Here is a 22,318-nt window from a genome sequence, read left to right on the forward strand (position 1 = left end):
CTCTCAACATACAATATCAGAAGGAACACAAATTTTCACAGTGAGCCTGGCATATCATGTATATTTCATTATGAGTTTAGTTCCTTTATATGAATGCATCAAATTGAGTTCATTTCTAACAAGGGTGATACACAATTGACTGGTCCTGAGTTCGTTATCAACTTTTATCTTTTTGACACAACGGCTATCAATTTCTATGGTTCTTTTCTCCGTGGTTACAGTGGGTTTTATTTATTTATTGGAGCCAAAATAAAGGACATTACATTTGTCTCATTTAAACTTCATTTTACAGGCTTGGTCAAATTGAGATCATTCTAAATTATGGAAGTTTCAGCTTTGATGATGATTATTTAGCACCTACTCAATCTCTACTTTAAGAATTCTGCCAAGCACATAGGAAGATTGGACAATCTATTGTGCCACCTAAGTCTTACAGTTTAGTGTCATCTGTATTTTAGGTTTTCTGTCAAGGTAAAATATTGAGCAGGACAGGGATAGAACAGAGATAAAACACAGACTTCCTTCCCACCAAACATAGCTCTCAAAATACCTGAAAAAGGACACATTCATGGCAGATGTTGCCCAATGCCATGTTGAAAGGATTCTGCTAAACAGCAACTCTGTCATAATAGATGGAGAACTTATTTGGAATTTTTTAAAATGAAATAACACTGATTCTTGCTCACGAACTAGCTGTGTAATAGATGTCTGAGAATTTTAGTAAAACTTATTTGAATCTGTGAGTCTGTAGTGTCTGGAGTCTAGATTTCATCTTTCTTAATAATACTGGGACAATATTTATTGGTCTCTAGGCTTCCACTCTTTATTTTCATAGTCCTAGAAGAGCATCTTTCAGAGGTGTTATCAACCAGCCTTTCAGACCCTGAGTTATATAATATGTCTTGGCTCAGAGACAGTTAAATGCTTTCCACCAATTCTGGACAGTGACTTTCTCCCCATAAGGCCCTTATTTACAGTTGGAAGTCTATTCTTATTGCAGCAGAATATGCAATATTTCTTCCCTGTGTAACGAGATCCAACTATTTCTGGGTTTGCTACTTGCTCTGAACATAGCTTTTGATTCATTTTTTAATCAAAATATTCCAGATATTCCATGAGCCATTTTAAAGTGGAAGTTATCTGGATAACTCAAGATGTGCCCTCACATCTTTACATATCCCTTACATTTTTATCTATCTCATTTGTTGAACATAATTGTTAATAGTAAAAAAGAATGAATGGAAAAGAGGAGGAAAGGAAAAAAGGAAGGAAGGATTGCTCATCTCTTGGACAACTTCTATTTGTAGCATATTTGTTATAGCTATCATAATTAGCAGCAATAAAGAAAGCCACTCCCTTTTATTCAGAATACAGCAATATAGCCAAATAGAGGAGCCACAGAGAAAGGACAACAGCCCAGCCTCCAAGTCCATGGAGGACTCACAGCCATCTCCCTGTCAATGGGGCAAACAGGGACTTGAGAAGAGAGAAAGAGTAATTTAATGTCCTGGTTGGCCCATAATAGTCAATGTTCACATTATTATACTGACATAATTACTAACAATTAACAGTTCAGTGTCATCTACCTCTTAGGGCTTCATGCAAGATTAAAAATTTCATGATGAAAAAAATCCATGATGCATTATAATACATGAGTAGAGACTGCCTTCCCCTGCAGCAGACCACATTCCATACCCAGGGGGCAGCTTTCACTCTCTGCTCAAGGTCCTTCAATTAAATCAGCAAATGAAGGGGCAGTAGGTAGCGAGGTAAACAGTAAATCAATAAATCTGAAGACAGGGACAAGGCTTCTAAAGCCTTTTAGCTTCCAGTTGAGTGACTCTGATGACATAGTCCCTTTCCTGTGCCTCACTTTCCCCATTTGTTAAGTGAGGGGGAGGATAAGTTCCAAGATCCTTTGCAGCTCTGACATTCTGATTCTGTGAGTAGCAGGGATGGTGGGTGACAGACACAGGCTTTCTGATTGGGTGGCAGCTGTGTGTGGGACTGTTCTCCAAAGCTGTGGGTAATTGCTTCAAATTTGGCTTTTAATATTCTATTGTTAGTATCTGATACTTTATATTCCATGTGGAGGGAAGAGGTTTTGCTGGAAACACAGAGAGGGTAATTTTTTGCACTTGTATTAAAGAATATGAAAGACCTCAATTTCTGAATCTGTAAAATTACATTGCAAAGCTGTTAAACATATCTGAGTAGAATAGGACAGGGTAGGGCTGAGATGCTACAACTTAAAATGCAGTGAGATCACAACTGTCTCTCCTCAAACATATGCTTGATCAAAAACATTGGCAGAGCTACTCAAAGTCCCTGATGCAAAACATCATTTAAAAAAGACTCTTTCTCCAATATTCTAACAGATGAGCTTTTAAAATGCAGTTTCTTATTTTATTAGTTTTGGCGAAATCCTTTGTAATTTGTAACACATTTTCATAGATTTTTAAATCTTCAAAACAAATCTATAAGGAAGGAACACAGAGAGTATTATTTCCATTTCAGAGCAGGAGGAAAGTGCAATGTAGAGGCATGAGCTGATTGACAGCTGATGGTGGATCCAGTGCTATAAATTGGGACTTTTGCTCAATTCTGTTTCCCAAATCAGGATTTCCTTCCATTGGAAGCACAGAAGTCCTTTGTGAGGTAGGAAAAGTTTGGTAATGAAGTTTAATATTAATAGTCAATTGGATAGTCACAATTACCTGTGTTCCATAAAGAAGAAGAAGGAGAAAGAGGAGGAGGAGGAGAATCACTAGCTAAGTCATTTCTCCCAAAGATCCAAAAACTATGTGCATGAGTATTCTATCAGGTACCTGCAATACATACAGATTCCCAGGATTCACACTAGCCCTGGGAAGGTGGGGAGAGAAGTGTGCATTTTATAAAATGTACTCAGGAGTATGAGTTTCCTGAGCATATGGGTAGGCAGCTATTCTACTCACACCTGAGGGAGATGAGAGAAAGAGAGAGAGAGAGAGAAACGGATGAATCCAAAGGACCGGAGACAGAAGTACAAGGCATTCAGTGATTCTTCAGAACAGACTGGAATGGAAGCAATGAAACAAACTAGAAAGCATCTGTGTCAGCAAAGTGGACAAGAGGTTATCTATTGTTTTTTATGACACTGAAGACAAAAAGGTGAGAAAGCACTTGGTAACAAATCATAATAATGAGAAAAGCAAAATATGTAGAGAGACATATGCAAAACAATATTTTCTAGGTGCTTTTGTGTGATGACCAATAGAATGCTTAGGAACTACAAGTGGATTAAAAGCAGAGTTGTACAAAAATAGTGAGTGCACTCATTATTTAACAACTTATTAGAAGTTTGCATATTCAAAAAGCAATGCCCCAGATCAATTTTTGCATTTAACTTTAGATTTATCATTAATCAGCATTGAATATTGCTTCTGGAAGACAAAGTGTTCCAACATGGGTGTGCTCCATGGGGGTGCCCGACAGTGGGACAGTATTGAATAGCTTGAATCATCACAAGGAATCCAAATTATTTCTTGCACTCATCTGCTTACTTTAACGAGAAAGACTCCAAGGCCACTCTAGCTTTAACAAGTCCCGAATTCCTCAGTCTTTGGCAAGCAAAAGGATCAAGTTAAGTTTTGATAACCATGTTTTATTTTCATTGCATCTATTTTTAAGATCATCTTGTGTATATAGTTTTGCATTTAAGTTTATGATGCAGTTTCCTTTTTAAATACACTTATTTAACAGATGAGAGAACTGAATTGCAGAGGTTATTCATTGCAGAAAGCAACACATCTTTAGGGCAGACACCAGGGCTTATTAGGTCAGTTATCTTTCTACTATTTTATAAAACTTGCAGAAAGGATTCCAGACAGCTTAGTTTGCACAGTTTGGGATACCAATCCTTGTGGTCTCTGGATAAAATATATTTCCAGGGGCTCTTTTTATCACCAGCCTCACATATGTCCATGTTCCAACATGCCAAAGTGCAAGACCAAAACAAGTGTGACTGATTCTAATCTCAATTACCTCGTTCCCTATTTCCCAATGTGCTCGTATAACTGAAAGGTCAAGTCAATCTCCTTGTGAGTTTTTCCCCATTGTCTATCACAGTTCCTAAATAAAAAAGAAAGAGATTAGAACTTTGTGTGTGTCTCATTTTTCCTGAATCATTTCAACATGAGAGGATCTAAAAATATTTAGGAGAAAATGTCTTCGAGCTATGGATTTATAGTCAAAATAGCCAATATTTACTGAGTGATGCAGACGAGTGTATAAGAACCAGAGATTCCCTTGTAAAAATCTTCATAACACTCCTGTCACAAAAGTTTTAGTATTTGCAGCTCTTGTTGAGTAAACAAGGCCAACTAACTTGCCCAGATAGACCTCCAGGGGGCAGTGGAACTGGGATCTGAACTCGGGCTCACTGAACCAGCATCGTAAACGTGCACCATCCCAGACAGGCACCCTCAACCCCCAGACAACTGCTCTTGAATGGCTTTCCAGGTAAATGAAGGTATGTCAGGTGCATAAAAAATACTTGAAGTCTCATGGAATGTACTGAACTTTTTAAAGGAGAAAGCAGGTGGCAAAAGCCCAGAGAACGAAGTAATTAATTATCGCTCAGAGATTGAGGGGTCTGGGATCAGGAGAGTTCAGAGAGATCATATTGGAACTGGGCCTAAAGGAAATATTAGAATTTACCAGGCAGGAAAGGGAGACTGAGCATTTGAGGTAGCTGAAATGGTTCAGTAGCAGGAGAATTCACTGTTTATTTGGGGGAAAGCTGAACAATCTTGTACATTTATTGCATAAAGAGTTGGGTGACAAACACCATTACCCTATGTAAATGTATGATTACACAAATGGTACACCTCTACTTCATGTACAACCAGAGAAACAAGTTGTACACCATTTGTTTACTACATAAATCGAACAATTAAAAAAAAAAAGAGTTGGGTGAGAGTGGCAAGGCTATAGAGGGGAGAACTGAGGGAATTGAACTGGAAAACAAGATTGGGTCAGGCCAAAAAGGGTTCTGTATGCTTTCCACTACTGGCCCACTGTAAGCCACACTATACAGCTCAAGGTGATTCTAATACAACCCAACCCAGCTGGCATTTACCATCTAAATCCCACATATCTGAACAGCCTCTTTATCCTCCTGAGCGGTAGCATGCAAAATAACTTCTCTCTCCATGTTCATATCCACAGTCCCAAAAGAAAAACAGAGTCAGAAAAAATACATTATAATTTGCAACCTTGACAAGGAAAGAGCTCTCTAAAATTCCCAAAATACATGAATAGCTTTCTGTTCAGTAGAGCGCACACTGTTGGAAAGTCATAAAGAACTGGACTGAATGCAGAAGTTGCCCAGGATGGTCCAATTAATGTGGGGTCTGTGTGTGTGTGTGTTCAAAGGGAAGTTTTTAGACCATGATAAAGAAGTGGGGAGGTAAAAGCTTGGCTGTATGCTTCTTAATAGCAGGGATCATGCCTATATATCTCTGCCTATACCCCAACCACCTAGAACAATGACTGAACCCTATTTAGGCATTTAATAATAAGGCAAACACATGAACTGATGAATTAATGAGTAGATGAGAAGTTGGACCAGGAGTTCTGAGTCCTGGGTTCTGGTTCTTCTGCTGTATTACCTTAAGCAAACTTATGTCCTCTAAGCCTTAAGTTTGTGTCTACAATATATTGGGTTCAGCAATTTATTTCAGGTTTTTTATTTTTTGCAAGACTTAGTCAAATAAGTCTGAAATTTCCATGGTAGACATTGCAGGGATGGGTCAATGGTCATAACTTTGTGTATATACAACTTTGTACCAGTACCTGTGTTGATCAAAACAGTTCTTTTTTATTGTTCATACTTACAAATAAGATTCCATTTCAAAAGAACTGTTTAGAAAACACCAAATCCCTTGAACTCTGTTATCACTTCCACCTATAAGATTCTAATTGTTCATGATACTAAGATAAAGGGAAGTAAGATTTGACCAAACTGCAACAACCATAACTGGTCGAACAATGGAATTCCTTGGATAATAATGAGCTCTCTCTTATTGGGAGTAGAAATACACACCTACCTAGCAGAAGAGCTGTAGAAGAGATCACTTTATTGGTTGGTGCTATTGTTTGGATATTGAATGTTCCCCAAAGGTTCATGGGTTAAAGCCTTGTTCCCTAGAGTGGCGCTTTTGAAAGGTGGTGAAATGTTTAAGAAGCAGGGCCTAGAGGGAGGTCCTTAGGTCATCAGGGGCATGTCCTCGAAGGAGACTGTGGGACTCTGGTCTTTCTCTTTCCCTCTTGCTTCCTGGTTAATGAAGTGAACAGTTTTGCTCTGCTACTTGCTTCAACCACAACGTGCTGACTTGCCACAGGCCCAAAGAAATGGAAACAAATCATCATGGACTGGAACCGCCAAAACTGTGAGCCAAAACAAAACTTTTCTCTTTGTAGGTTAATTATGTCAGGTTTTATGATGGAAAGCTGACTAATGCAGCTGGGATATTTGGCCAGATCACTTTTTGAGCTGTTTTCATAACTAAGAATCAACAGTTCTGCATTCTTGCAAGAGCTTTGAGTTAACTATCAAGGAACATAATGATTATTAATAAGGGCTTTGAAATCAGATGGACATGTGTTAGAGTCCTACCCCTACCACTCACCAGTTATGGACCTTGGCCAAATTATTTAATCTCTTTGAATCTCAGCTTCCCCATAAGTGAAATGGGGATAATAGCACCTAAGTAACTAGCTATTACATATTACAGTCTATATAAATGTAGATATGAGTGTATATGTATGTGTATATGTGTGCTTATACATACATGTCTATGCACGTATGTGTATGTATGCATACGCACACACAAACACCCACATATGCCTTTCCCCAAATTCAGAAGCTCAAAGATAGCAATGCCATTTTACGAACTGAAGGAAAAATAAAGTTGTACCAGTCAGCAAAGAAAAGAAGCGTCTGCTCATAAAAGGAACATAAGCAGACACCAAATATATTTGTTTGTCAGGTTTATTAAAATAAAGATTCACTCATTTCTTAGAGAATAAAAAACTCTCCAAGAGCAATTCTAACTGTGAAATGTTTCTAAGAATCTTGTTAAAAATAACCTGAAATAGTCATGGAAAAGATAAATGGCAATTCAGAAATAATTTTGTGAAAACTAGATTCCTGGCGCTTTGGTTGACTATAATGCAGAGTGTGCTCAGTTTGTTCTATAAGCAGAGGCCATCAGATGAAGCTTCCTGCTCTGGGCTCCAAGACTTCACAGCACACTGAATAAGACAGCAGGGAGAACTCTCTGCATGTCTTCTTAACCCCTTGGCTCTGCAGCCTTGCATTTGAAGGATGCTTCCTCCTCTTCATGAGCCCACTGCCCAGGAATTACCCTGCTCCTTTTTGGGAAGACTTTATGGTTATTTTTGACAACACACCACTTCTTTCAGATCCCCTGTTTTAAGAGTGAACCAGTGTTTTAGAAACAGAAGACTTGTTCCTGTCTTTTGGCCTCGTAAGAGGATGATTATGATAATAAGAGTACAACTTATCAATAACTTGTTGTGCCCCAGGCTCTGGGTGTACAGTATCCATACAAGTCTCACTACAGTCTTATGAGGCCAGAACCACCTTTGCCCTTATTTTGCTTAGAAAGAAACTGAGGTGCTAAGAGATTAGTTAGCTAACCAAGAATCACATAATTTCAAAGAAGCAGGGCCAGAAGCAAATGGGTTTATCAAATACCAACTCCTGTGCTTTTATCCTAGCACTAAACTTCTTCAATGGTAACCAGATTCCTCCCAGGCTAGGATGCTGTCTTCTTTTTTTCAAAAGCTGATGTCCTGGTCCTAACTGTCTCTATGTGAAAAAAGGAGCAACATAAAAGGCAGATTGAGGGGAGGTCTTAATCCCAACTCCATCTCCTTGCAAATCTTTAAACAGCAAATCCATTCATATTCAAGCATAAAACAAAAGAAAGTTAGGCTGACCCATGGGTAGGACCAATAACTTCCCCAAGAGCAATTTCAGGTATCAAATCACTTCTATACCACTGAGCATCTTAGAAAGCTTGGGATGCATGTCTCCCTTAGATATGTGTAGATTTTCTACCTGCCACAGATTGCTAGAAGAATCATCAAAGGAAGACAGAATGACCCTGAAATTTCCAGTATCATGTACAACAGTTCTACTCACATATAATCTTTCCAGGTGTTTTCCAGCTTCAAACAAATGAGAAGGATGAAGTAGATTTTGTTCTTTCCTATATCTTAGCTGCATTGTGGGAAGATGCCTGTGATTCTGGAACTCACAGAATTACAATGCAGCTCTAAGAACATATCATTCAATATCTTACCCCTTCCTCAGAGATGTGGACTGGAGGCTGACAGCCAGTCAACACTTTCAAGTGGTCTTTCCACTGTACTAGGAACTCCCTAAGTAAGGCAATGTATTCCACTTTGGACAGAAATGTGTATTCTTATAACCCTAACTCTTTGTATCCTACTTCTATCACTTCAAACCACAAAGAACAAATCAAATGTCATTTTTTCCCATAGCAGCCCTTTAAAATATAAAAACAATGCTTATGATCTGAGTTTTCTTTTCTCTAAGCCCAGTATCCCTTGTTTCTTCCACTAGTCTTCATATATCACAAACTCCACAGGAAAGAAAAATCATGGAATTTACCCTCTTCTGAGCACACTCCCGTTTGTCAATTCCCTTTATAAGATAGGCTTCTACCAGTTCCATAGGCCAGGGACCTACATCATTTCACTGTGGAGTAAACACACATTTCCATGGGGTATGGTTTTCCAGTGGGTCTCTTAGTGTGCTTTGGAGGCAATTCCTTCCTGAACAGCTGCTCTGACTAAATTGGGAGGGCTGTGTCCTTGCCAAGTACATGTTGTAAGAGAACAAGCTCGTGGAGCCTGCCTCGTGGAAAGGCTTATCTGCAAGGATACTGCCAATACTCCAAGCATGGAAGTTCAAGACCCTTCCTCCCAGGGACAGCATCAGTCACCTTCTATGGGGCTCGTCTTGTCTTGAGAATGGTAAGGGCTTAAAAAGAGTCAAATGGTGCAGAGGCTATGACTCCTAGCATTATTGAAAGATTCTCCTTCTCTCTCCTGGCAATGACAAGGAAGTTTTCTGTTGTAAAATTCGGGTGACTAGTTTAAATTAGGCTTTTTATTTTAATCTTGGCACAATCTTAAAAATTGAGGTCAGAAGATTTCTTGTTGTGGAGAGTTGTGCATTATCAGATGTTTAGCAGCATCCCTGGCCTCCAACCACTGAACGCCAGTAACTTGCCAGTTGTGACAACCCAAAATGCCCCCAGATATTGCCAAATGTTTCCTGATAAGCAAAATTACACCAGTTGAGAAGTATGGTTTTAGCTCACATGATCTCAGTAGTCTAAGATATGAACCTAGGCGAATACTTAGAGCATCATCTAATTCAATTTTCTCATTTTATTACTGCTGAGGATGAGGTTTGATTGGTGATCAATAAGGAATTAGAAGACAGGACTCCTGCTCTTTCCAGTATACTGGTGATTCTCAACCCTGCTGCTCAACAGAGCTCTTAAAATCTATGAATTTCTGGTCCCCAACCAGACCAAATAGAATAGCATCTCTATGCATAGAGCCCAGGTAGTATTTAAGGGCTTCCAGGTAGCTAGGTAGCTCTAACATGCAGGTAGGATGGAGGGCCAGGGCACCACACCACACTACCTCCATTCTTGACATCAGATAAACCACATTGGGCATTTCAAGATCTAGGCATTATTTGGGGGCTTGCCCGGCACAATACAAGTATGCACACTCCCTCCTCACTATGGGTGCCAACCTCAGAGGGCTGGTGCACAGAACTCTAGCACCCTGAGGGGAGGAATACCTGCAGAGCAAACAAGGGAAAACAAATACACACACAATGTACTCAGCTTGTGTGATATGGTTGGCATCTTTTATGTTGGTCAAAGAAATGCCCACAGGTAATCCAGAAGCCAGAAGGCTTATTCAAAACAACAGTCCAACTGTTCAGCACAGGGCACGATGTACCCAGAAAATAAGTCTTGCCTCATGTTGCTTAAATAATTATTTATAAACAGTGTGATTAATTTAATTAATTTCTGGCTTTTCTTTTAGCAGAGGGAGCTCTGCATTCCTTATTTAAAGAGCAGTGTTTCGAACATAGGGATTTTTACTGACTCATTCCTTAGGAGATACTTATCAGGAAGCTGAGAAAATAGCTGTAGAACTGGAGAAGGCTGTTTTATCCAGAGGTGAAGAATGTTATATATGCCATGACAATAATTATAATAGTTTCCATTGAGTTTCATTGAGTGCTTTTTGTGCAACAGAGACTAGGTTTAGCCCTGCACATGTCATCGAAGCTAACCTTAACAAAAGCCCTATGATTTCTAATATTATCTCCATTTTACAGATAAGGATACAAACCCAGAATACTTGGTCACATGCTCGAAGTCATATTGATACTAACTGGTAGACAGACCCCAGGTGTGCCAAATTTCAGCACCTGCAGCCAAGATGTCAAAGACAGGAACTTTTCCTTCACCAAAATCTCTATGGGAGAAAATGGTTTAGCCTCAGCACTCTGGCCTGAGAGTGTTTATCCTAGAGGTTAGTCTAGGTCATCGGATTAACGAATTTCCTAAGGGCAGGTACATTCCGAAAACAGTGCTAACTTTTCTAATCCTGAGTATTCAGTGAGGCAAGTGGAATTTTTTTGAAGTTGCTATTTTCACTGTTTTACCAGTATGATCTCAAGATCATTGTTTTCTGAGAAGGTATTTCATGTTGGAATTGGGGCAGAATTGAGGAAAGGGCCAGTTTGTGGGTGTGTGACCAGTGTAGTCATGTAGGGATCCAGTGCTGGGTTTAACACTATGGTGTCACCATCTAGAAATTCTCAATAACTTTATATTTGAACTTGTAAAAGTCAATAAATATATTTATATAAAGAAGTGAAATAAAAACAGTTGAGATAGTTTTGTACTCTGTTCTGGTAAAACAAAATACTTAAGTATGTATAATATCAGAAAATATAATTGTGTAATTTTGATAATTCTACATATATGTTAAATGGTTCTATATTTGCATTTAACACTAGTATTGCATGCTATAAAGATGAATTGTAAGTGTTATGGTAATGACTATTTTTTTTTTCTAAACAAGGGTGAATAGAAATAAAAACATCAAGGAGAGAGACCCAGAGGATAAATGGAGGTTTTATACTTTTGGTACTTAAGGGCACTTTTCTCTGGTCTTTTGAATTAGCAGCCCATGTTTTCATTTGGCTTGGAACCTGCAATTTATGAAGCCAACCCAAGGGGGTTAAGGGATATAAGACAATATCATCCTCATCTATCTTTGATTCATCTAGATTAAGTCTGCTTTGGCTCAGAACAATGAGGTAAATGTTGAATCCAATCGTAACCTCCAAAGTTCAAGTTAAAGGCCATGAGAAATGTCTTTTAAATGTCAAAAACCTTTCCAACATTAGCAGAAACCTCTAAGGATCCAAAGTAAATCAAACAAATTATTTCTTTATCTCTGGGTAAAATCTTCCAATTCAGTGTGAAAAACCTTTATTTAAAAGAAGAATCTGGGAGTGATGTTACAAAGTTAAAAATTTAAAAGTATTTTTGCTGTGAAAAACTACCAGTTTAGCTGTTAAATAAATACATATTTAGATGAACACAGTGACACATCCTTTTAATTCCAGTGACTATGGAGGCTGAGGCAGGAGGATCCTAAGTTCAAGGCAAGCATAGCAACTTAGCAAGACCTCAGCCACTTAGAGAGATCCTATCTCAAAAAAAGGAGGTGGGGGTGGGCTGGGGATGTAGCTCAGTGGTAAAATTCCCCTGGGTTCAATCCCTAGTACTAAAATAATAATAATAATAATAATAATAATAATAACAATAATACTTTTTTTTGTTGTGCTAGGGATAGAACCCTGGGCCTTACACATGCTAGGCAAGTCATCTAACACTGTGCTATATCTCAAACCCAATATTTTTAAGTGATGAAAACTTACTCCAGCATATAGTTTAGGTAAACAATAGGCTATTCATCAATTCATTTAACAAATGAATTTCCTACACCCTGGGGAAACCAGGGAGTAAAAGAGACATGTTACTAACCTCATGTACAGACAGTCTGAGGAGATAAACAATAATTTAATAAAAAAATACCATTATAAATCCTGATAATTATTACTTATAAAGGAAAGAACTATTATTACTTATAAAGGGTAATAACTCAAAAGAATATTTTTTCTTTATTTTGGGAGGGGATCATGTTTTCTCTATCCTAATAGATTCCTCTTCTGTTGACTCCATACATAAATCTGAAATATGATCTTGTGCATGGAAATGTCAAAGATTTATATAGTACATCCACTAGAATTGGTTTATTTATTATTCTTAATTCTTAAGAAGAGTTAGCAAATCTGAAGGAAAGTCACATTGCTTCCTTTGAGAGAGAATGCTCATAAAGTTCTAGAGCTCTTTTGTTTAATAGAACTCTTTGTAATCCTGTCTAATCCAGAGTCAATTTACCAGGAGGCTAATTAGCACTTGGAATGTGACGGGGTAATTGAACATGTAGTTTTCTTTCTTTTTACATACATTAAAATTCAAATAGCCACATATGGCTGGTTGGTACCCTATTGGACTATTGGACTACACAGCTGTTTTAGTCAGCTTTTTAAATTTTTTTATTTTTTTCTGCTACATCCAAAAGACCTGACAAGAACAATTAAAGGAGGAAAAGTTTATTTGGGGGCTTATGGTTTCAGAGTTCTCAGTCCACAGATGGCCAGCTCCATTCCTCAGGCCCTTAAGTGAGACAGGACATCAGAGGAAATTGGCTTAAGGCATGGAGCACAGGAAGGAGAGAGAGTGCTCTTTGAAAAAAAAAAAAAAAATATATATATATATATAGCCCAAAGGTATGCCCCCAGGAACCCACTTCCTCCAGCCACACTCTACCTGCCCACAGTTACCACCCAGTTAATCCCTATCATGGTATTACTTCACTGACTATGTTAAGACTCTCATAACCCAATCATTTCATCTCTAAACCTCCTTGCATTGTGTCATACATGAGCTTTTTGGGGGGACACCTCACATCCAAAACATAACAACAGTTCTAGAGATCATTAAGTCAATGGAAAACTTGCCTATCACAGGGTTTATTGGTGGATAAGGGAGGATGATCACCAAGAAATAAGTTAGATGAGCAATGAGTTCTTTGGAAAGTACTTCCAGAAGTTCTTACCTTCTTAAAAGTTGGCCAAGTTTTAAGTTTGACTGAGATTTGAACTTGGGAACCAGGAAAGAAATCTAAGCCTGGTAGGAGAGAAGAGAAACTCATCTCCACAGCCAAACTCTGTATGAAATCTGTGTTGCCTAATTTATCATTAGTCTGTTCTTATAATTATCTCTCCCATGTGGACAGAACTATGTGGTTAGCAAAATGATTTCATGTCCACTATTTTGTTGGATTTTCACAATGAGATAGTGAGATAAGAAGTCAGGGATTATTTATCCACAAAACCAAAACTGGAAACCTTAGCAGATTTCACACAGAGAATCTCTTTCCTAAAGTAACAGCACCTTGAGTCCCTGCTTTACCCTGCATTATCTGAGCTAAGCCTCAGAGAGATGGTTAAACAGAGAAGCAAGGGCAGTAAAAAGCACTCCGTTAATCCCTTGCCAAGAACTGCAGTGGTTCTGGGCATGCTTACCTAGGCTCTGAGGAAATAGCGGTAAACAAGACCAGCAAGGTCCTTAGCATTAATTCAATAGACACAGAACCCAAAAATCAAATCCCCAAAGAACCCCAACTCAAATCAGTAAAACCTGTTCCTACCACCTGTCACCTAATCATGGTTACAAGGCATGTCTACGTGGTCAGTCTCCCAATTGAGGAGAATCATTTGACTTAAACTGGGCAGCTGAACTGAGGCAAGCTTTCAAAAGGAACTTTCTATTGTATTTTATAGTTAACCTCAGATCAAATTATTACCCTTTAAGAGATATAAAAGAACACAACAAGCTATAATATGTGCCATAACCTGAATCCCTGACTGGTCATTCTGATCCATGAAAATTTAGGACTGTGGTTCTTGAAGTTTAACATGCATAAAGTTCATCTTCTTTAAAATGTTACTTTACTAGTCTGACCTTGATTTAGTGATTGGGTCCCAGGAATCTGTGTTTTCACCAAACTACTAGGTGATTCTAATGCAAGTAGCCTCCTGATCATACTTTGGTTAGTTTTTCTTTTTTAAATATTTAAGCCAGTCCTCTAAAGAAATGACTCATAAATGTCAGTAACATGGTAGAAATTGAATCTACTTATGGAGATAGGGAAGACTCCGAATACTTGTGGCTAGATGAGGGAGGAGTATAGAACTAAGAATTCTGTTTAGTTGCATTATATTTGAGATTTCTAAGAGACATCTACATGGTGTATATGTCCAGAAAGCAAATTAGATGTTCTGATCTGGAGCCCAGAGAAGAGCTGCAAACTAGAGATAGTAATCAAAGAGAGAGTCGAGAAAGTGAAAATGGTAATTAAAGTCAAGGATGGTGCAGTCACACAGAGGAAGGGCTTGGTTGAGAAGAGTAGCGAGAACCAGGCCCTATACAGCTCCAACAGCAAGAGGCCAGACAGAGAAGGAGAACTCCTAGGAAGGTCTGGGAAAAGGTTGCTAGGAGTTAGAAGGAAAACCTGCAATGTTTAGAAAGAATAATGTGGGAGGAGTTTCAAGAAGTAAGCTGGTCCAACTACAGAAGGTCAAATAAGAATACTGTTTTCAAAATTGGAAACTTCTAGGAGAAAAAAGTTATCCGAAGTTAAAAACCAAGCAGAATATTGGGAGTTGTATTTGCAAATCAGATATTAAAGGATTAGTACCCAGAATATGATAATAAACACCAGAAATAAGAAAAATACAACAAATTTTCACCAAAGAGGTGAAACAGAAAGATGTAGTTCATGGAGGTCAAGTATGAAGGGTCAAGAATTACTTTAAAATAGTTTCAACCTGACAAGTCATCTGGGAAGTACCAATTAAATGAGTGTCTTTTAAATTAATGAAATAAGAAAAGATAGATAATGATCAGTATTGGTGAGGGAAAAGACTAAAGAACACTCTTATACCCTGTTAATGAAAAACATAAAATTGCTGCAGTGTTCTTGGAGGTCAATCCTAAATGTGCACACATGTTAATCAAACAATTTCACTTTTGGTAGCTTTCAGAAAGAAATTCTGGCACATGACCAAAGAAATGTGTTCAGGGCTTTATAAATAGTAGAGTTAGTAATAGCAAAAAAAAAAAAAAAAAAAAAAAAAAAAAAAAATTGGAAACACCTACATGCCCACTAATGGAAAATAAATAACATTTAATATGCATTTTTAGTACAGAAGATAATTGAACAGTTAAAAAAGAATGAGTTATCTCTATATGTTCTCCAATAGAATTATCTTCAAACTATACTGTTAAAGAATAAAAAGCAAGATAGAAGTACATATCCAATGGTATCATTTACATAAAATAATGGGAGAAAAAGCTATGATTTCATATGTTTTTATGAATGTTTGTAAATACATTGAAATACTTGATTAATCTTTAAATTAATGCTAATTGTTGTCTCTGGGGATAGCCATAGGATTAGCAGGATAAAAACAGGTTTTGCTTTTTGCTGTTTGGTTTTATATTTCTTGAATTCACCTGAATTTGTTGATGATCTACTTGTGGAATTTTTAAGATAATTGCAAAATTCTCTTCAGGTGCATTATGTTAAAACAATTGATCTAGGGAGCTAATTTATGATTTACTCATTTATTCAGCAAGAGTTTAAGTTCCTATATCAGGTAACATGTTGACAATTTTGATTATTTCTGTGAATCAAGGAGCAAAACTCCCATCCCTGTAACTTACCCTGAAGGGATTCAGGTTGAAAATAGTTTCTTCTTCTCTGAATAGGCTACATTTACTTTGATAAGACTCCCCACCCCCACAGAAAAATACCTCCAACCAGCTTCCTGCACTTTCATGATCTCATGAAGATGTATAGGGAGCAAGTATGGAGGACATATCTGTAAGCTCTCGCTAAACCTCCACCTCTTTGCTTGATGACACACTACACATTACCAAAGCATCAGAGGAAAAACATAGCACAGTGTTAGTAAAACAGTCTTTCTTGAGCTGTCCTAGAAACTTCCAAAGTCTTTCTGTGTTGGTGTCTATGGGAAAAAGCCACCAACTTGTAAACAACTGACTTAGTAAATGTATTGCTGAAACATACGCTGTTTGTAACTTGCCAACAGCCTGTACTTAGGTAACTGCTAGCTTAAATAGCTAAAAACTCTCTGGCACCCACACAGAAATTCTTATATGCACTTTGTGATTGGATTCATTCTCTGACACTCACTAAGGCATAATAATTAGGAGAGACTGTCAAACACTTGGAGGATCCTCTGGGGCCCTTCCACCAGCTGGGACCTTAACACCATGCTAAAGCTTTAACTCCAAGTCTGCTCATATTGGTAGCCGAAAATTGAATTCATGCTTCTGAGCAGTCTCTAAGACACTGCGTTTATATTTCACAGCAGTTCTGTTTTCTCTTCTTCTTTTATCACACATGCAAAGAAAATTCCCTAATTTTCAGCTGCCAGCAAAGCTGAAAACTGTCATCATCAGAAAAATGAAATGCTTGTGTCAAAGAAGGAGTGCTCTTTAGGAATTCCGACGTATCTCAGGGAAAAGGAAAAAAATCATCATTGATAATTCACTTTGCTACAGAACGAACAACCTTACTGCACTTGGCTTTTCACAGCTGAGAAAAATTCTATCACAGGTTGACCAGAAAGTTCTCAGGGACTGGAAAAAGGTATTATGACTAGATACTGCACATTAAGCTCCAAAGTCACTTCTGCCTCCACTAACCTGTGTGACCTTGGGTAGGTCACTTGACTTCTCCGTGCTCTTCCATATTCCATTTCCTTCTTCATGCTCCTCTATCGGCTTGGAATGGCTTCCCTGATATCCCCTCCTCTCAAATTCCTATAAAATGCCTTTCTGTAAAGCCTTTCCTTCATCCAAATCAGCTTCCCTCCTACTCATATCCCCATTGGAGGTAGTACACTCCTCCATTACATCATTCATCATATGGCATTATTATTGTATATTTATTATTCTGTTTATTTTAGTTGATCATATTGGCTATCTTAGGCTATCAAGCAACATGAGATTACTAATAGTTCTGTTTATATTTATAAGATTATTAGTAATAGTATGAGCACTTACTATGTGTCAGACCCTATAAATACATTATTTCTAATTGTTATAAAAATCCAATGAGAATGACAATATTATTATTGTTATTTCTATACTTGAGGAAAGCAAATGCAAAAAAGATTATGAAGAGGGTTAGTAGGGGCACTAAAAATCAGGATAAAGACTGGTCTGCTTCAAGTCCATGCTTTTGACTACCACTCTAAGTTGCTACCCTCAAAGAGTGGCAGATGATCTTCACTTCTTGCTTATCAGGTGTCAGGATCTATGCTATGCGCACCACATGTTAGCTCACTGGATGCTCACAAAAATCCTGTGAAGTAGATACAGTGATTACAATCTCAAAAAAATATTAGGCTCTGAATTGTTAAATTATCTTCCTAAGGTCACAGAACTAGAAGACAGGATTAGAATGTGGGTCAGTTCTCCCTCCAGAGTCACAGTCCTTTCCTACTACTTTATTTCATGATCAGATGGTAAAATCTTCTGTAATCTTTGCAAACACTGTGCAGGTTTTCAGGAATAAACCCTCTGGAAACAGAATACTGGAGCATTACCCCTTCTGAATAAAGCAAATCAATCAAATGGATCAACCCCCTAAACACTCACCTCAGTACATGTGTGGATCCGTTAATGGTTGTGGTTGAACAGGGGACAGTCTGGCCTAGAATGGAAGGTCTTCTGTAGCGTTCATCGTCACAACAGAGGATGATGAGGAAGGCACGTCTGAAAGACTTGTTCAAGAAGGCGTAGAGGAAGGGGTTCAGCCCAGAATTGATATAGCCGAGCCAGAGGAAAGCAGTCCACACCTGCCCAGGCACAGTGTAGTCTATGAAAGGATCCACAATATTGGTGACAAAGAATGGAGCCCAGCAGAGGCAGAAGCAACCCATGATGATGCACAGGGTCTTGGCTGCTTTGGTTTCTGTCCTCATGCGATGAGTGCTATGCTGGTCTGCTGGCTGGGGCCTGCTCTCTGAGGGGGCTCCTGCCCGTTGCAACATCTGGATCTGGTGGGCATGCTCCTTAGCAGTGACGTAGATGCGATAATAGGCCAGCACCATGAGGAGAAACGGGATGTAGAAGGCCACCACAGAGCAGGTGATGGCGTAGGGCTTGTTGACCATGAAAATACAGTACGTAGAGTTTGAGTTCTGGTTGAATTTCCTTTTTTCTATCTGAGAGTTGGAGGGAGAGAGGAAATGAGGAAGGAGGAGGGGAGAAAGGGAAGGAAAAAGTGAAGAAATAGTAAGACAAAATGAGAAAAACATAAGAAAAACAGTAAAGAAGAAGAGAAAGAGGGGAATAGGAAAACAGAAAGAAGGGAAGGGGATTGGGGGAAAAATAAGAGAAAAAGGGAAAGGGAATGAAAGAAGATATATCAGCAAAACTCTGTTTTTCTTACAATTTTACAGCATTTAGAATTTTGATGGTAAGAAAAAAAAATGAATGCATTCCAGAACTCAGTGATCTTGTCTACAAAAGAGGAGTTAAAGGCCTCAGGAAGGAGTAGAAATAGAAATAGAGGCAAATTGTTCATTCGTTTGCTCAGTGAACGGTAAAGTGCGCCTCTCTTCTCCCTACCCTATCTGTCGGCACATATAGTATCAGTGTCTCTTAACAGAATGTCTGTGGATCAGCAACATCAGGATCACCTGTGGTGTTTACTGTAACACACATTCCTCCCTCCCTGCCCAGATCCATTGGATCGAAGTCCCTGGACAGCAAAGCTCAGATTTCTGCATTTTAGCAAGTCTTTTTGTAATAATTCTAAAGCTCATCAATATTTGAGAACATTGCTCTAGGTCATTCTAAACCAGACCTTTGGGATCAATGGGGCACTTTGCTAGACATAGCACCCTGATGAAGATTTTTCTCATTAGATGACAAAATATTCAAATTATTGATACACAGTAATGGTCAAGGGGGCCTTAGGCCTTCAGAGAAGGAAAAGGTAAGTATTTTAGAATCATGGGAGACAAGAATACAGTGGTCCCCCACCATCCATGGCTTCACCTTCAGAGGTTCCAGTTGCCTATGGTAAACCAGTTTGAAAATTCCAGAAATAACCACTTCATAAATTTTAAATTGCATCCCATTCCTGAGTAGTATGATGAAATGTCACACCAACCCTTTCTGTCCCATTCAGGATGTGAATCATCCTTTTGTCCAGCACGTCCAGGCTGTATATGCTACTCATCCTTTAGTTACTCAGTAGCCATATCAGTTATCACTTACTGTTGAGACTTCACAATACTCGTATTCAGATAACTCTTACTATACTTAACAATGGCTCCAAACCACAAGAACAGTGATGCTGGTGATTTTATTACATTATATATTTATAACTGTTCTGTCTTATTATCATTATTATTAATCTTTTACTGTACTTAATTCATAAAGTAAACTTTATCTTAGGTATGCATGTGTAGGAAAAACACAGTTTGGTATTATCTGTGGTTTCAGGCATCCACCAGGGATGTCAGAATGTATCCGCTGTGGATAACAGGAGAATTCTCTGCATAGATTGAGTGGGGCAAGATCATAAGAGAACTCAGAACCCAACCAGAGTTGAGACCTAGGTAATACTCACCATTTCCCATTCTCCCCTGAACCCACTGCATTTAGGTATTCATTCTAATCTTTTAAAATGTGGCATCTTATCCTTCTTTTATGGATACTTTATCAAAGTAAAATACTTTAAAAATACATAAATATTAAATGTATATAGAGATGGATGAATCATTACAATATACACCTGCTACTCATTTAAACCAAACTATAAGATATTACTAGTATCCCAAAGACCTCCAAAAGGTCCCTCCCAGTCATTATTTGCCCAAATGCCACCACTAGCCTTTATCAACACAGACTAAATTTGTTTTTCAACTTAATACCAAAGTAATAATAAAATATATACTATTTGTATCTTTTTAAAATATTGTATATTTTATATTGTATAATTCACATTATTTCATGAGATGTAAACCCCAATTAGTATCCATTTCACAACTGATAGACATTTACACAGTTTTCAGGTTTGGGCTATTTTGAATAAGACTGTTATGAATATTCTTATACAAGTTTGCATATGTACATTTTCATTTCTCTTAGGTATATATGTAGGACTGATGTCACTGTATCATAGGTTGATGTACGTTCAGTTTTGGTAGGTACAGTCCAGTGACTCCCAAAGGGACTGTCAGTTGACATTCCTCCCATCAGGCTAGGAGAGCTCCACTCACCCTACATCCTGAGCAACACTTGATATCCTGAGTGTGGGTTTATTTGATCGCTTAATGAGCACACAGTGGATTTGATTACATCAGTAAAATACTCCACATGTCTGTGACTCTGCCCTTAATATTTAGATTAGGATTTGTCTTATTTTTATAATGTTGTTATTAAAATTGTCCTGGGCATCCTTGTCTGTGGGATGACAGTGCACTGACATTGCTTTCTTCAGAAACTATGTGAGATGAAGTTTCTGCTTCTGTTTCATGATCATCACTCTGATTCCCTCAGGGGACCAGAGCTTTGTCTTTAGGATGGTGAGACACTGCCTAGCTCATGTGGCCCATGTTCTTCTTGCAGCTTATCCTCAGCCTCAGTTCAAGTAAGTCATTTCCAAATGAGTGTGCCCTGCTCTCTTCACATTTGTTCCACGTTTGCCATCCCCCCTTTCAGTCATAAGGCCTGACTGAAATTTGGATCAAATAAAATAATCTGAGTCAAGTCTAAATTCTCTAGGACCCTTTAGAATCTTATTGTGACTTTACTATGTATTTCCCAATGATTAATGATATTGATTACTGTTTTGCCATTTAGATATCCTCTCTTCTGAGGTTATTATTCAGGTAGCTTCCTATTTAAAAAACTGGGTTGTCCTTCTCTTTCTTATTTATTTTTTATAGTTCACCTATATTCTGGATATGTCTTGTCAAATTCATGTGTAACAAATCAGATCTGTTTTCTCGTTCTTTTTTTAGAATCTGGTGATAGAAGTTCTTAATTTTAAGAACCTATACTTTTAGTTACACTCATTGTGTAGAGAAATCTTTCTCTACACCTCATATCTGTTCTCGTATCTGTTTAAAGACATTCTCCTTTATTATGTCTTAGTGTAGCTTTATTGTGCTAGTTTTTGCATTGACTTCATTAGCCCACCTGGAATTAGTTTTTCAGTATGGTGTGATGTAGGAGATAAGATTAAAAGTTTACCTATGGATAGCCAATTAACACAGTAGCGTGTATTAAAAGACCACCCTTCCCCCAGCTACACCACAGTATGTCCTTGGTCTCAATCAGGGAATAGAACACCCATGGCTCTGTGCTTGAATCTTCTATTTTGTTCTCTTGATTTTTCTCTCTGGGCACCATACCATTTTAATTTCTGTAACTTTATAAATTTTGAATATACAATAATAAAATCTTTGAACTGTGAGTCATCATCCTAAATACTCCTTTGGCTCTTTTTATATCTCAGTATTTTCATATAAAATCTAGACATAGTTTATCAATTTCCATGAAAATCTTCAGAGATTTTGATTTCTGTAATTTGAATAACATGATTCAGGAGAACTGACATCTTTGCAATAAATTTTCCAATGATGAATATAGAATCCATTCCGTTAGGTAAATCTTTTAAAATCTATTTCAATAATATTTTATAATTTTCTGTAACATCTTGTGCACTTTTGTTCATTTTGTCTTAAGTGTTTTATGTTTTTATTCAAATAAATGATACCATATTAGAATTCTTATTCTAAATTGCTGCTTACATGTAGAACTCTGTGAAGATCTTTTGGTATATTACTCATGTGTTCAGCAACTTCACTAAATGCATTATTAACTAATATTTCATCTCCAGACTCTTATCAATTTTCTCCATGAATACTCATGGGAGTATTGAAGCTTCATTTCATCCTCTTTAATCATAATGCCATTTTTCATGCTTTATTGAA

The 22,318-nt window shown here is 37.8% G+C and overlaps 1 protein-coding gene across 1 annotated transcript in view; it reads right to left on the reverse strand.

Annotated features, from left to right (window-relative positions):
- Htr4 (5-hydroxytryptamine receptor 4) overlaps positions 1 to 22,318 on the reverse strand; it is a 119,086-nt gene that overhangs the window by 41,475 nt on the left and 55,293 nt on the right. The window contains exon 5 of the mRNA XM_047554767.1: positions 17,964 to 18,532. Within this exon, the coding sequence (XP_047410723.1) occupies positions 17,964 to 18,532 (569 nt within the window). The remainder of the gene's footprint in view (positions 1 to 17,963; positions 18,533 to 22,318) is intronic.

The sequence above is a fragment of the Sciurus carolinensis genome, chromosome 6, assembly GCF_902686445.1.
Source record: "Sciurus carolinensis chromosome 6, mSciCar1.2, whole genome shotgun sequence".
In the NCBI taxonomy this organism is placed as follows: Eukaryota; Metazoa; Chordata; class Mammalia; order Rodentia; family Sciuridae; genus Sciurus; species Sciurus carolinensis.